The following is a 15,325-nucleotide window of genomic DNA, read 5'->3' as shown; positions in this document are numbered from 1 at the left end:
CGTAATTATTTACCGGGGACGCAGTGTTACCATACACAAACACCTATTGGCGGATGGACAGATGAAAAAAAAACAGAGTATAGTGTGGTAGAAGATAACACTCTTTCTTCTCAGATTTCTGATATGCCTCCCACCTTTAACCCTCCTACCTCTTTACCTCATACTCTGGTCCCAGGTTCCCGTGCTTCTAATCCCAACGTCATTGCAGCCTCAAATCTAGGTTCAACCAAAAATCTTGAGTTTTTAGCTAATGTGGTAATGGAGTTGGGTACTTTCTTTAGGTCTTTTGTGGAGAAATTGTCTGTCAGTGTTGTGCATGTTGAGGAGGTGGCTGCCTGTCCCACCAGTGCTCCCAGACGAAGGTCCCTGTCCCGCTCCCCCGCACTTGGGAGAAGACACACCAGAGGTCCAAGGGAGGTCGGTGGGGTTTGGCCACGGACAGTCTAGCCTGTTGATCATCTCCAGGCTGCAACAGAGCGCCACTGAAAAGGCATCTATTTTAGTGTGAACTGTCTGTTGACAGATTTGGATGACAGTGGCGCCGTTTTTTGGCTTCTCGGCCTTTGAAGAGGCACTCTGCCAATGCAGACAGCTCCCTCCTCCTGTCAAGAGGTACAAGGAGGCTAAGTGTTAGCCCTCAGCCCTCCTGTAGTTTCACTGTTCTACCTCCTTTTGCCACTTTTGCTTCTCCTGTGTCTTGAGTGCCCTGTTTTGGTTCCCAAGCACCCAGATGTTCCACATAAGCACCTGTCTCCTTCTGCTAAGCACTCATCACTGAGCGCCCATCTCCTCCGAGGTGCTTGGCACCTGCACCTGGCACCACCATCTCCTTTTTCACTCCCATTGGCCCAAGAGGACTTCTCTTAGCCCCAATGACACTTGAGGAGCTCTTGGGATTTTTGAAGAGAAACCAGCAGTCTCCAAGAGTAGAACACTTCTTTGTTCTCTGTATCTTCTGATGATGAAATTGAACAAGATGCCACTCCATCTTCAGCATATTCTTCCTTATTTTTCCTAGCTAACTTCCCAGATTTTTCAAGCCTGCTGCCCCTGATTCTCCAGCATTGTCCTTTCTCTTGAGGAAATGGATCGGGAAGTAGATGAGTGATTGGCAGCGAAAAGGGAACAAGGTAAAGCTGCCTTTGCTTTGCCTTCTAAGCTTTGCAAGAGGAGGTATCACTTCTACTCCACTGGAGAAGCTCCCTCCTTGCGAGTGTCTGCCTCCACCCAAGTGGAGCTGTCTGGGTTGGTTGACGCAACATGACATTCTGCATTTGCTTCAGCCAAGGTTTACTTCTCTCCGCCTAAACTTGTTCACCTCGTCAGGAACCTTTTTAAAATGTTGGAGACTTTTTTTTGTGTCCTCGATTATACTGTGGGAGCTACGGTGAGGAAGATTGAGGATTGTCCAGTCCTAGCAGAGGATTTTGCTTCCGACTGGTTACTGGTACGTATTGTCTTGTGTGAACAAGACAGTAAGGGTTGGTTCTTTTAAGGTTGCCTCCCTTTTTTCAATGGGGATTTTGATGAAACAAGAGCTGTTACTTTTGCCATGAAAGTGGTCACCACAACACAGAAGTCTTCACTTTTATTTTCACCTTTGGACAAAGCCCATCTTTTCCCCCCAAGATGTGGCTAAAGATATTCTGTCGGATTTGCAGAAAAAATCCACCACTGATCTTTAGGCTCAGTCTACTCGAGATCGATCAAGTCTTCTTTTAAACCAGTTGCCAAGAAATAAGTCAAGTCCTTTGCACCCCAGTAGATGCCAGGCTGCACCTCTTTTGGGAGGAAGGGAGCCACAGAGGGACGGAATCTTCGGTAGTCCAAGTGCCAAGTGAAGACTAATCCATCCCTTTTGAAGAGAAGCCTCCCTTATCCAAGTTGCCAATCATTTTGACAGCATACTTGGTAGGATCTGAGAAGTTTTCGACCCTTTCTCGGGAGGTCGAGTCCCTTATTTGCACAGGGGCAGCAGAGAAGGTATTGAACCGCAATTTGGAGGGATTCTACAACTGTTTCTTTATGGTCACTGAGTCATTGGGTGGGTGGATACAGGTTCTGGTTGTCAGTGACCTGAATTTGTTTGTCAGGGCGACTGGATGGTCACTCGGGACATGCAGGATATGTATTTCCATGTCCCTCTACATCCAGATTCCAGAAAGTTCCTGCGTTCGTCTTCCAGGGCAAGGTTCTCCAGTTCCAGGTCTTGTGCTTTGGCCTGTTCACAGCCCTGCAAGTGTTCACTTGGATTCTCGCTCCTCTTAAGAATAGCTTCATATTCTCATCATCAACGTATCCCTCTATCTGGACAACTGGCTTCTCTGCTTCCCTTTGGAGAAGTTCACAGAGGACTAGAAGAAGACTCTTCACCTGACACAGGAGTTGGGCATTTTAATCAACTTCCAGAAATCTCAAGTAATTCTAACACAGCAAATTCCTTATTTAGGGATGATTCTGGACTCAAACTTTTCGAGCTTTTCTCTCCAACAAAAGGGTTGATTCTTGTCTCCAAACTGTCTGGGAGTTCCTCTCAAAACTTTTTCAGTGGTTCAGTGGATGAGTCTACTGGGGACCTTGGCCTCCTTGGAACCTTGTGAAGTTTTATCAGAAAGTGGACCGGTACAGAAAAACCCAGCCAGACTCTTTCATCTTCCGCATCTCCTCGGAGATCAAGGCAGACCTTTGATGGTGGTTGTCCACAAAAAGTCTTTGGGATGGAAGTCTTCTACCTCTGAACCCTGACCTAGAATTTTATCCCAATGCATCAGATCTAGGTTTGGTTGCCTGTTAGGGAGTTGGAAGGTTTCTGGGATGTGGTCCATAGAGCAGGGTGCACTCCACATCAATGTCAAAGAGCTGATGGCAATTCACCAGGGCCTCCAGTCCTTCTCTCCTCTAGTCTCTGGCAGGTTTGTAGCAGTTTACGCAGACAGCACCATAGCTGTGATATGTCCGCAAACAAGGAGGCACCACTCCTTCACTCTACGAGACAGCAAAAGATTTCCTTCTCTGGAAGAAGCAGAACCAAGTGACGATTATCACTCACTTTGTTCAGGGGAGGCTAAATGTCTTAGCAGATGAATTGAGTTGTTACAGTCAAGTCCTGAAGACTGAGTGGATCTCTGGAAGTTATGGGGCAAACCAGCAGTGGACCTCTTCACGACGTCAAGGAACCACCGCCTTCCTATCTTTTAGTCCCAGACCTTCTCGCATGGGTGATGGATGCCATGCTTTTAGACTGGGCAGGCCTGGATATATATGTGTTCCCACCTTTCAAGGTGATCAGGGAGGTGATCAACAAGTTTTCATCTTACCAGAACATCTCAATGACACTAGTTCTGGCCCAGGAAGGAATGGTTTATGGACATGCTGCAACTGTTAGTGGACCTCCTGAGGCTCCTTCTACAGAAACAGGCGCTGCTCAGACAGCCCCACTTCAGGTTCCACCAAGTATTGTCCATTCTGGCCCTGGCAGGCTTCAGACTGTCAGAAGCCTTGTCAGTGTGAAGGGGTTTTCGAGTCAGGCTGCAGAATCTAATGCTAGGTGCAGACAATCTTCTAGTAAGTTCTACCAGTCCAAGTGGGCAGTTTTCAGATGGTACAGCCACAATAACAACTCTTCTTCTGAAACCTCTGTAAGCCAGATAGCTGGGTTTTTTTTTTTTTTATCTAAGGGGCTTCAGGAAGTTGTCTCCTTCCACTAGCAAGGGGTATAAATCAATGCTTAGTTTGGTGTTTAAGCGCAGAGACCTAGATGTGTCCTTGAACCAAGACCTCAGTTACATCATCAGATCTTTCGAGGCTTCCAAACAAGAAAAGTCAGGCTTAGTCTCAAGGAATTTAGACATTGTTCTAAAGTGGCTCTCAGGCCCCACTTTCGAACCTCTCCGCTCAGTCTCTTTTGAGAACCTCACCAAAAAGACTCTCTTCCTCATGGCATTGGCTACCGTCATCCTTGTTGCATAGGCTACTGTCAAACACTTTAGCAAACTGTAGGGTGTTGATAAAAGAGTGAGATTTTCATGGGGTGATGCTGTCTGTTTTCTCTCTCTCTTAGTTTCTTCACCAAGAACGAGGATGTTTCCAAGCCCTGGCCTCACTTGTTCACCATTAAGAACTTAATGAACATCCTCAGGTCAGAGGAGGAAGACACTCCTGTGTCCTGTGAGAGCCTTGAGGTACTACCTTCAAAGGACAGAAAAGATCAGGACCTTCGAATAATCTCTGGTGCTCTGTGAGGAACACCTCACGTCCACTGTTGAAGAATGCCCTTTTCTTTTTTCTGAGGGGAGGTCTTACCAACCTTTAAGGTAAAGCTTACGAGGCTCAGGACATCGCTATTTCTCTTACTTTTCTATATAATCTGTCCTTTGAGACTACAATTCTGCAATCAACATTTTGGAAGTGTAAGTCAGTCTTTGCTTTGCATGACCTCAAAGACAGAAATTGTATCCGAAAATTACTGTACATGGTTAGCATGGTGTTGGGAGAGGAAGTATTGGGGACTCTGTCCCTCTACTATCCTGTTGCCTTGATATAAGGTATTGAGTCGAAGTGGGAGCCTGAGGATACATTGTACTTGGAGTACTCGCCTGGTTTTAGTGTAGGAGTGGTAGTTTTTATTCCATTTTAGGTGACAGTGTTGTGTTTTTATTCTGGTCTATGCCCAGGGCAAGGGCACTTTTTAATCTTTGTCAACACTCTCTGAACTTCCATGGCTGCAAAGTACCCACAAAAATAGGGCAGTTCTTGCTATACTGCCACACCCACTACAGGTTAAGATGAGTGCCAGATAGAGCAGTACCCTCCTGCAGCAGCTCTTTAAACAAGTAAGGAACAACCAACATTGTAACAATGCTAGCAACCTTTCCATTTAAAAGTCATGACCTTTATTTATGTTTTGTAGTTGAATGTGTCCATGTATCCCACCTCCTTTCAATGTGGAATCAGTTATGTAATTGCTTAGTGAGTCACTTATATAAAAAAAGATATTTTTATGATAAAGTTTTATATACTCCTACCAAGCAATTACATAATCGGAGCCCTCCCTCCTCTCAAAGGACATCAGGGCTCAAACAAATTGAAGCTCTTTGCTGAGTTATACCTGTCAGTCCTGAATGTGGGCAGGACCTTGTCACCTACACAAACAATGGCAACAACCATGAAATTTGATTTTTCAGACTGCCGTAGTAGGAAGCTTGAAGCTATGTAAAATATCTTTTTTCAAACAAATGTATGATTTTTTTTAGATGTGACCACTGACCATTACTATCAAATGCTATTGTATTCCTAGATGATTGTAAATTTAATTTTTCATAACACGTACTGTCCAGTAGAATTGCTGTTGTATTCCTAGGTGAATATAAATTTGATTTTGCATAACACTATCCAGTTGAATTTACAGTACAGTAGGCTGTATTTATGTAACTTTTTAATGCACACCTTGTGGTAAATCTTGAATATACTGTGCAATACAGAAAAAATTAAGAAGCAAAGAATCTGAAAAGAAAGGAAAATTAAGCTAGGACAGAAGAAAAATTCAATACAGGTGAATTAGAATAATAAATCCATTGTACAGTAAAGAAATGCAGTACTGTATGTGAAGATATTAAAGCCATAGTAAGTTTATCATGCAGGAAAGTGTAAGAATTGGATACTATTTATTTTGTTTTAGCTATTACTTGCAGTACAGGTTGTGTTTGTTTTATATTTTTGTTGATTTTTGAATACCTTTATATATAAATTTTTGAATATGGAATCATTTGTATGTACGTATTATAGATGCATACTTAAATCTGGGTTGGTATCATCAAGCATTTCACACATCTTTACTAGGATTTGGTTTGACTGTGCTGTAAAATAGCAAATTGTATTTAATTTAACTTTTATGCCTTAACACCAGTTGAATTGATTTTATGCAATATAGAGGGAGTTAGTAAGTACATCACAGTTGCATGCACTGTGCATTGCACAAGGATTACTGAATACAAGATTTCTTTAAAAATATTTATGTGCTGTATGATGCTAAGATTGTACATATATATAGTAACCTCTTTAGTATGTTATGGAAATAAGGTACTGGTAGGCAGTGGTATTATTCATGCAAAGGCAAGTAGATCCCAACATTATTTTCCCTTACAACTGATAATGCTTAGTGTCTTTTGCTTTTACAGAGTCAAAGAGGATTCAGTGTCTGCCTCCAAAGTTATTGTGATAACAACCCATTGTCCTGATCTTAAGGACTTGAGCTTAACCCATAGATTTCGAGAGGTTGACCTGGATCGACTGGCTGAGCTACCACCAACTCCATCCTACTTCAGTTCACATTTGGAGCAATTAAAACTTCTCAAGGTAGTGTTTAAACTTTTTCATTAGATTTTTCCATAATAAATACAGTAATACCTCAATCTTATGCAATTTGAGTGGCGCAAATTTACAATAGCGCAAACTTTTCATTGGAACCTAACAAATTATCATGCACAAGTTTGTCGCAGGCACGGGAACGATAAAACATTTTCAAATCCTCGAGGAACCTGCTAAGGTGTTTGTTTAGTTTGTTATGTAATTTATAGGTTTTCAAGCTATTATGTATAAATTGAATAACATTAAATAATAAAAACAATGATTCTCTCTCTCTCTCTCTCTCTCTCTCTCTCTCTCTCTCTCTCTCTCTCTCTCTCTCTCTCTCTCTCTCTCTCTCTCTATCTCTATCTACCTCTCGCTCTCTCTCTCTCTCTCTCTCTCTCTCTCTCTCTCTCTCTCTCTCTCTCTCTCGAGATGAGGGAATTTTTATGGTACATTTATGTACTATGATTATTAATATTTTCAAATAATAATAATATAGTGGTCCCCCCGTATTCGCGGGGGATGCGTACCAGACCCCCCCGTGAATAGTTAGAATCCGCGAATGTTTGGAACCCTTATAAAAACGCTAAAAACAGCCTATTTTGTTAGTTAAAACTTAAGGAAAACCACTAAAAATTTTCATACTTGGTATTTTTAATAGTTTTATCACAAAAAGTGCATTTTATGATGAAATTGATAACAAAAACCAGGAATTTGTGGATATTTCTCATAGAAAAATACCGCGAATGCGCAAATTTTCCGTGAATAATGCAGGGAAACGTTCCCGAGAGAAATCCGCGAATGTGTGAGTCCGCGAATCCGGAGAACGCGAATACGGGGGGTCCACTGTAATGATAATAATGTTAATAATATAACTGTACGTAATTACAAAATTCGTATGCGATAATATTTTAAAGAAATAAAATAACCTTTCTATTTCACATTTTAGTAAGGATAACTCCTCTCTCTTACTGAGATGAGAGAATTTTTATGGTACATGCATATGTTTACAGCGGACCCCCCGTGTTTGTGTTCTCCGGATTCGCGGATTTCTCTTGGGAACATTTTAGCATTTTTATACGGGTTACAACTATTTGGGGGGTCTGGTACACATCCCCTGTGAATAAGGGGGGACCACTGTATTAACCCTTTAACGCCGAAGGGGTATAATAAAAATCGTCTCCCTTATGCCGTCAGGGTCTGAGAGTGAGCGCCGAAGCGGAAAAAATTTTTTTTCACTCCTTTTTTTGTCATTGCGTGAAGTTTAGTATGCAACCATCAGAAATGAAAAAAAATATCATTATCATATATAAATAATGGGATATATGATAGCGCAAAAACAAAATTTCATATATAATTGTATTCAAATTGTGCTATGAGCAAAACGGTTGAAGCTAACAAGTTAATTTTTTTCCGTTGTATTGTGCACTAAATTGCGATCATTTTGGTATATAACACATTGTAAAACGATCAAGGCAACACAGAGAAAATATCACAAAATGATGCATGAATTCATAACACACGGGACATATAAAAAAGCTGTTGTCAAAAATTCACCATAAATCGAAATATTGTGCTAGAGACTTCCCGTTTGTTGCAAAATGAAGGTAATTGATTGAATATTACTAGACTGTAAGTGTTGTAGCTTACAATTGCAGTTTTCGACCATTTCAGTCGAGTTAAAGTTGACCGAAGGACGAAATTTTTCTATTTATCGTTATTTATATGAAAATATTTCAAAACTGATAAAAGCTACAACCATAGGTTGGTTTTTTTTGTATTCTGCATGAAATTGCGCACATTTTCATATATAAAACTTTATGTAACGGCTAATTTAAAATGGTGCAAACATTACAACAATCGGACGAAAAAATTTATGACTTTTTCGGAAGAGTTACCGCACAGACGTAAGGAAAAAGTTTATTTCATAAATTCACCATGAATCGAAATATTGTGTTAGAGACTTCCAATTTGTTGAAAAATAAAGGTAAATGATTGAATATTACTAGAATCTAATAGTTTTAGCTTACAATTGCATTTTTCAACCATTTCGGTCGAGTCAAAGTTGACCGAAGGTTGAAACTTTGGCACTTATCATTAAATTTATATGAAAATATTTCAAAAGTGATAAAAGCTACAACCATGGGTTGTTTTTAGTTTTATTTTACATGAAATTGTGCACATTTTCATATATAAAACTTTATGTAATGGCTAATTTAAAATGGTGCAAACATTACGACAATCGGACGAAAAAATTTCTGATTATTTTTCGGAAGAGTTACCGCACGGACGTAAGGAATTTTTTTTTTTTTTTTTCATAAATTCACCATAAATCGAAATATTGTGCTAGAGACTTCCAGTTTGTTGCAAAATAAGGGTAAATGATTGAATATTGAATATTACTAGAATATAAGAGTTTTAGCTTACAATTGCGTTTTTCGACCATTTCGGTCACGTCAAAGTTGACCGAAGGTTGATATTTTGGCACTTATCGTTATATATGAAAATATTTCAAAACTGATAAAAGCTACAACCATGGGTTGTTTTTTGTTGTATTCTTCATGAAATTGCGCACATTTCCATGTATAAAACTTTATGTAACGGCTAATTTAAAATAGTGCAAACATTACGACAATCGGACGAAAAAATTTCTGATTTTTTCGGACGGAAGAGTTACCGCGCGGATGTAAGGAAAAAGTTTTTCTCATAAATTCACCATAAATCAAAATATTGTGGTAGAGACTTCCAATTTGTTGCAAGATGAAGGTAAATGATTCTATTACTAGAATATGAGAGTTTCAGCTTACAATTGCATTTTTCGACCATTTCGGTCGAGTCAAATTGACCGAAGGTTGAAATTTTGGCACTTATTGTTATTTATATGAAAATATTTCAAAAACTGAATAACAAAAAAAAAAAGGGGGGCTTATAACCATGAGTGTTTATTGTTGTATTCTACATGAAATTGCACACATTTTCATATATAATACTCCATGTAATGGCTAATATAAAATGGCACAAAAATTATGTCAAAGTGACGAAATAATTTTTGAGATGTGTCACTGATACTTTTTAGTGCGATAAGAAAGAAATTCGCGCCTGGGTAACGATTGTAAATAAAACAACGCCTTGATCCGTGAGCTCCCAGCATCCCCCAAGGCGCGTGATTCAAAAGTTTTCTCCTAGTAGGCCTATGTGTAACTATTTTTCCGCGAACTTTTAAAAAAACTTTTTTATATCAACTACCATACGGCACCCAACAGACAATTTATATCAACGTTTAATACGTCCAATCGGCGTTAAAGGGTTAATATTTTTTAATATTGATATAATAAAAATAATAATAGGGTAAGGGGACCAATAGGGATGCACTGCCCAAAGGAGATGCACTTTTTCTTTTACTTTGAAACTAAGAATCCTTGGAATATGTTCTATGTCGGAAAATCAAGCCCCAAACATGTTTTATTAACACTGAAAATATGGAAATAACATAGGCATAACATTTTTGTTGTAAAGCAAAAGTGTACCATTTTGCCCTTTTTGTGTTATGTATTTTTCTTAGGTATACTAAAGGATTTTACCTTTTGTTTGGGTTGACACCATGTGTGGCCATTTCTGTATATATTTTTTTATTTATTTTAGGTGGTTAGAAATTATGTCCAGAGACTATTAAGACATTACAACTTGAATGGTGAAGATGAGGAGGAGTAAGCTGTGCAGTACTGATGACAATGAGATGAATGTATGTGCTGCACAGCCAAGAAGAGCATTACAGCTCTTCATTAGGCACCACTACATCAGGTGCTTCATCAAGTGGTGCAGTATCCTCACCCTCATCTGTAACTCTTGTTTTCGCTAAAGGTTTAGGCATAACTGGTATCTCCTTCCAAATGAGGAACATAGTTATGGGCAGTTAATGGCACTGCTTTATCTTCTGGGCAAGAAGGTTTTTATAAACTGAAATGCCACCCTCAATTGTATTGGAGGACTGCAATGAACGAAGCATCTGGTGGTCCCATTCTTCAACCACTCGCAGAAGTTTTTTGGTCATTCTGACCATGATTGCGAGGCGATCAAGTGTTAGGCCAACTTCCTCTTCTTCAACTCCTAGTTCCTCTTGTTCCTCTTCTTCACTTGGTGACTTCGTCATCTCCATCAAGTCCTCATCTGTCAACGGTTTTGAGTGGGCATTGATCAGGTCAATAATGTCATCAAGCATCATATCATTGAAGCCCTCTCCTCCCAGTAGTTTTGCCAGCTTCACGGCTTTACCACCAAAGAGTGATGGACTTCATCAAGAGAGAATCCCCTATAATCGTGGACCACTTCTGGCCACAGATTTTTCCCGCTGGCATTTAAAGTTTCCTTTTTCATCTCTTTATGGCCTTCTGAATATTTAGGAGACACGATGCAATGGTGTAGTCACACCAGTACACCTTTAGCTAGAAGTCTTCATCAGAGTCCATAGCTTCAACAAGGTTATGCAGGGGAGTTTTGCGTATAGAGACCTTTAAAATCACTGATAACACCTTGATCCATTGGTTGAATCAACGAAGTGGTGTTCGGCGGCAAGAACTCTACCTGCACACCATCATACGACAGATCCAACAGCCTGGCCTCCAGCATTGTCCATGATTAGGAGAACTTTGAATTCAAGGCCTTTCTCTGACAGATAAGCTTGACCTCAGGGATGAAGCACTGGTGGAACCAATAAGACTTGAAGAGTTTCATAATCCATGCCTGGGGGTTGTGCATCCAGTACACAGACAATGCATTTTTATTCTTATTTATAAGGCCCTTGGGGTTTTTGACTAGTAAATAAGCCCTAGGTTTATCATAGAGCCTGCAGCATCCCACACATAATCAGTTACACAATTTTTGGGGGCTTTAAATGCTGCAGCTTTGGCTTCGTCCATCATAATAAAAGTGCAAGATGGCATTTTCTTCCAAAATAAGATTGGTAGATGCAAAATATACCAGAAGATGCATCAGCAATTCTTTGGTAGACATTAGAGGGATCTGGGGCAACCCGAACAAGCTGTAAGGTCTCTCTCTCTCTCTCTCTCTCTCTCTCTCTCTCTCTCTCTCTCTCTCTCTCTCTGTGTGTGGTTATTGGCTGTACGTATATATTTTTAATGGTAAATTGTTTAAGATGACTTTGAAATTATATAATAATATAATCTTAAAGATTAATACAGTAATAGGATAGTAATTTAAGGTATACTATTTGAAGTAGAATGTTATTTAAGGTTATATGAACATTCGAGGTAGGCAGTCATAAAAATTTTTAGAGGAGGCTCTTAAGTATTCGCGGGCTTCAACTATTCATGGGGCGGGGGGAAGCTGGTGCGCATCCCTATTGGACGTATTTTACGTTGAGATAAATTGTCTGTTGGGTGCCGATTGGACGTATTTTACGTCTATATAAAAAGTTTTTTTTTAAATTTGCTGAAAAATACTTATAGGCCTACCAGCCGAAAACTTTTGAATCACGCGCCTTGGTGGATGCTGGGAATTCACGGATCAAGGTGTTGTTTTGTTTACAATCGATACGCAGGCATGCAAGCGTGAATTTCTTTCTTATGGCACTAAAAAGTATCAGTGACACATCTCAGAAATTATTTTGTCACGTTGACATAATTTTTGCACCATTTTAAATTAGCTGTTACATGGAGTATTATGTATGAAAATGTGTGCAATTTCATGTAGAATACAACAAAAAAATACTCATAATTGTAGCTTTTATCAGTTTTGAAATATTTTCATATAAATAACGATAAGTGCCAAAATTTCAACCTTCGATCAAATTTGACACTACCGAAATGGTCGAAAAATGCAATTGTAAGCTAAAACTCTTATATTTTAGTAATATTCAATCATTTACCTTCATTTTGCAACAAATTGGAAGTCTCTAGCACAATATTTCGATTTTTGGTGAATTTATGAAAAAAAACTTTTTCCTTACGTGCAGGGGGGCGGTAACTCTTCAAAAAAAATCATACGTGCGATTGTCGTAATGTTTGCAACATTTTAAATTAGCCGTTACATAAAGTTTTATAAATGGAAATGTGCGCAATTTCATGCACAATACAACTAAAAACAACCCATGGTTGTAGCTTTTATCAGTTTTGAAATATTTTCATATAAATAACGATGTGCCAAAATTTCAACATTCAGTCAACTTTGACTCTACCAAAATGGTAAAAAAACGCAATTGTAAGCTAAAACTCTTATATTCTAGTAATATTTAATCGTTTACCTTCATTTTGCAACAAATTGGAAATCTCTAGCACAATATTTTGATTTATGGTTAATTTATGGGGGAAAAAAAAAAATTTCTTACGTCCACACGGTAACTCTTCCGAAAAAATCATACATGCGATTGTCGTAATGTTTGCACCATTTTAAATTAGCCGTTACATGAAGTTGTATACTGTATGAAAATGTGCGCAATTTCATGAAGAATACAAAAAAAATAATTGAAGGTTGTAGCTTTTCTCATTTTCAAAATATTTGCATATAAATCACGATAAATAGAAGAAACCACGTTCAGTCAACTTTGGCTCTACCGAAATGGAAATTGAAAACGCAATTGTAAGCTAAAACTCTTACAGTCTAGTAATATTCAGTAATTTATCTTCATTTTGAAACAAATTCGAAGTCTCTAGCACAATATTTAGATTTATGGTGAATTTAAAAAACAACCTTCCTTCCCTCAGCGCGCGGATTCTCCGCCGCAAATCTCCGAAATGCGTACGTCGCATTCTCGGAATATTTGCTCCATTTCATATTAGGCATTTCATAGAGTTTTACATATGAAAATGTGTGCAATTTCATGTAGAATACAACAAAAAATATTGAAGGTTGTAGCTTTTCTCATTTTCGAAATATTTGCACATAAAAAAAAAAATATTAAAAAAATTCAACATTCGGTCAACTTTAACTCATTCGAAATGGTTGAAAACTGCAATTGTAAGCTAAAACTCTTACAGTATAGTATTATTCAATCATTTATCTTCATTTTGAAACAAATTGGAAGTCTCTAAACAATACTTATTTAGTTTTATGGTGAATGTTTAAAAAAAACATTTTTTTACGTCCGCATGTTACGAATTTATGCATCACATTGTGATAATATTTTCTCTGTGTTGCTTTGATTGATTTACAATGTGTTATATACCAAAATGATCGCAATTTAGTGTACAATACAATGAAAAAAATAACTCGTTAGCTTTAACCGTTTTGCTCACAGCGCGATTTGAATACAATTATATATGAAATTTTGTTTTTGCGCTACCATATATCGCAATGACAAAAAAAGGAGCCAAAAATGAACTCTTAATCTTGAAAACTTAGAACGCTGTGATTTAAAAAAATATATATTTTTTCCGCTTCGGCGCTCACTCCGAGACCCCCTCGGCATACGGGAGACGATTTTTATTATACCCCTTTGGCGTTTAAGGGTTAATGTAAATAAAAAACGAGAGGGCCAAGGACAGGACCCTGGAGAACTCCGCTTATTACATCTGCCCATTCTGATTCCTCACCATTTATAATGACACTGTTTTCTATAAGTTAGCCAGTCTTCGACCCAGTCTGCTGTTTCTCCTACAATTCCTAAACTAACGTTTGTCATCAGATTCTTGTGTGGGACTTTGTCAAAGGCCTTTTGGAATCTAAGTAGAGTATATCTATTGCTCTACTACTGTCGTAGATACCTAGCAAGTTAGGAAAAAAACTCCAAGAGGTTTGATAGGCAGGATCTATTTTGTCTGTTTAACAAAAAGTTGTTTCTATATATGTGATCCACAATTTGATCTGCAATTATGGACTCAAAAATCTTGCAAACGACCGACATTAGGCAGATTGGTCTATAATTTCCCGGCTCTTCTTTTGGACCTTTTTTTGTAAACTGGGGACACATTTCCTAGTTTCCATCCTTTTGGTGCCTTTCTTTGTTCAGCACTTTTCCTCTTATAGCTCTTTAATTTCTCTTGGATGAATCCCATCCCGGCCAGGAGATTTGAACTTGTTGAGTTTGTCTATTTTGTTTTTAATGTCCTCTTCTGTAAATATTATTTTGTCCAGTGGATCTGCCTCTTCATATTTAATAGCAGGTTCTGGTACTGAGGTAGTTTCTTCAGTTGTGAATACACTAGTAAAAAGCTTATTCTATAACTCTGCTTTTTCCGAGTCTGAGTTCACCAGGTTACTCTAATGTCCCTTAGGGAACCTATGCTATTTTTTATTGGTTTCCTACTGTTAAAACGTGCAAAGAATTATTTTGGATTTTCTTTACAAACTGATGCAACTCTCTTATCCTCATTTATCTTTGCATTTCTTACTAATTTGTCCACCAATCTACAGAGTTCTTTATGCTTGCTTGCTTCTATTGGTGATGGTGTGGGTTCATTGATTTGTGCAATCTGTCTCTTTCTCTTATCTTACTTTTAATTTCCCTGTTGAACGACTTTGGCTGAGGGTTGCCATTTGTTAGTATTTCCCTTCATGGTATACATCTAGAGCGTTTTTCTGTGTATTCCTCATGAAAGGCTTCCCAGTGCTTATCTATGCCTGTGTTCTCGTTGTACTCTAGATTTTTAACGTACTCCTTTAGCTTATTTAGGTCTTATCAGCGGTAGTCTAATCTCATTAATATCTTCTCTTTTTTTATGTTGAACATTAATTTGAAATGAGATCATTTTATGGTCGCTTTTGCCTAGATTTGCACCTACTGAAAGGTCAGATACTAGATTATCTTCCGTTGATAGGACAATGTCTCGTATATTGTTTCCTCTAGTGGGTTTGTCAACCCAATGGTGGAGGAATTCATTTTTTACAAAATCTAAAAGTCTCTCTCCTTCTACGTTTGATGCGGAGGTCATCGTGTCCCAATGTACTGCTGCATTGAAATCTCCCATTATTATGCAGTTTATTGTTTCTTTTTTGTCTTAGTAGTGCATACAGCTCCTCATGG

At 38.5% G+C, this 15,325-nt stretch overlaps 1 protein-coding gene across 1 annotated transcript in view; it reads left to right on the top strand.

Moving 5' to 3' along the window:
• LOC135212132 (uncharacterized) overlaps positions 1 to 15,325 on the top strand; it is a 128,149-nt gene that overhangs the window by 93,769 nt on the left and 19,055 nt on the right. The window contains exon 8 of the mRNA XM_064245537.1: positions 6,177 to 6,359. Within this exon, the coding sequence (XP_064101607.1) occupies positions 6,177 to 6,359 (183 nt within the window). The remainder of the gene's footprint in view (positions 1 to 6,176; positions 6,360 to 15,325) is intronic.

The sequence above is a fragment of the Macrobrachium nipponense genome, chromosome 40, assembly GCF_015104395.2.
Source record: "Macrobrachium nipponense isolate FS-2020 chromosome 40, ASM1510439v2, whole genome shotgun sequence".
Taxonomy (NCBI): Eukaryota; Metazoa; Arthropoda; class Malacostraca; order Decapoda; family Palaemonidae; genus Macrobrachium; species Macrobrachium nipponense.
Note: the sequence above shows the minus strand (reverse complement) of the source record. Positions and strands in the feature narration are given on the sequence as shown.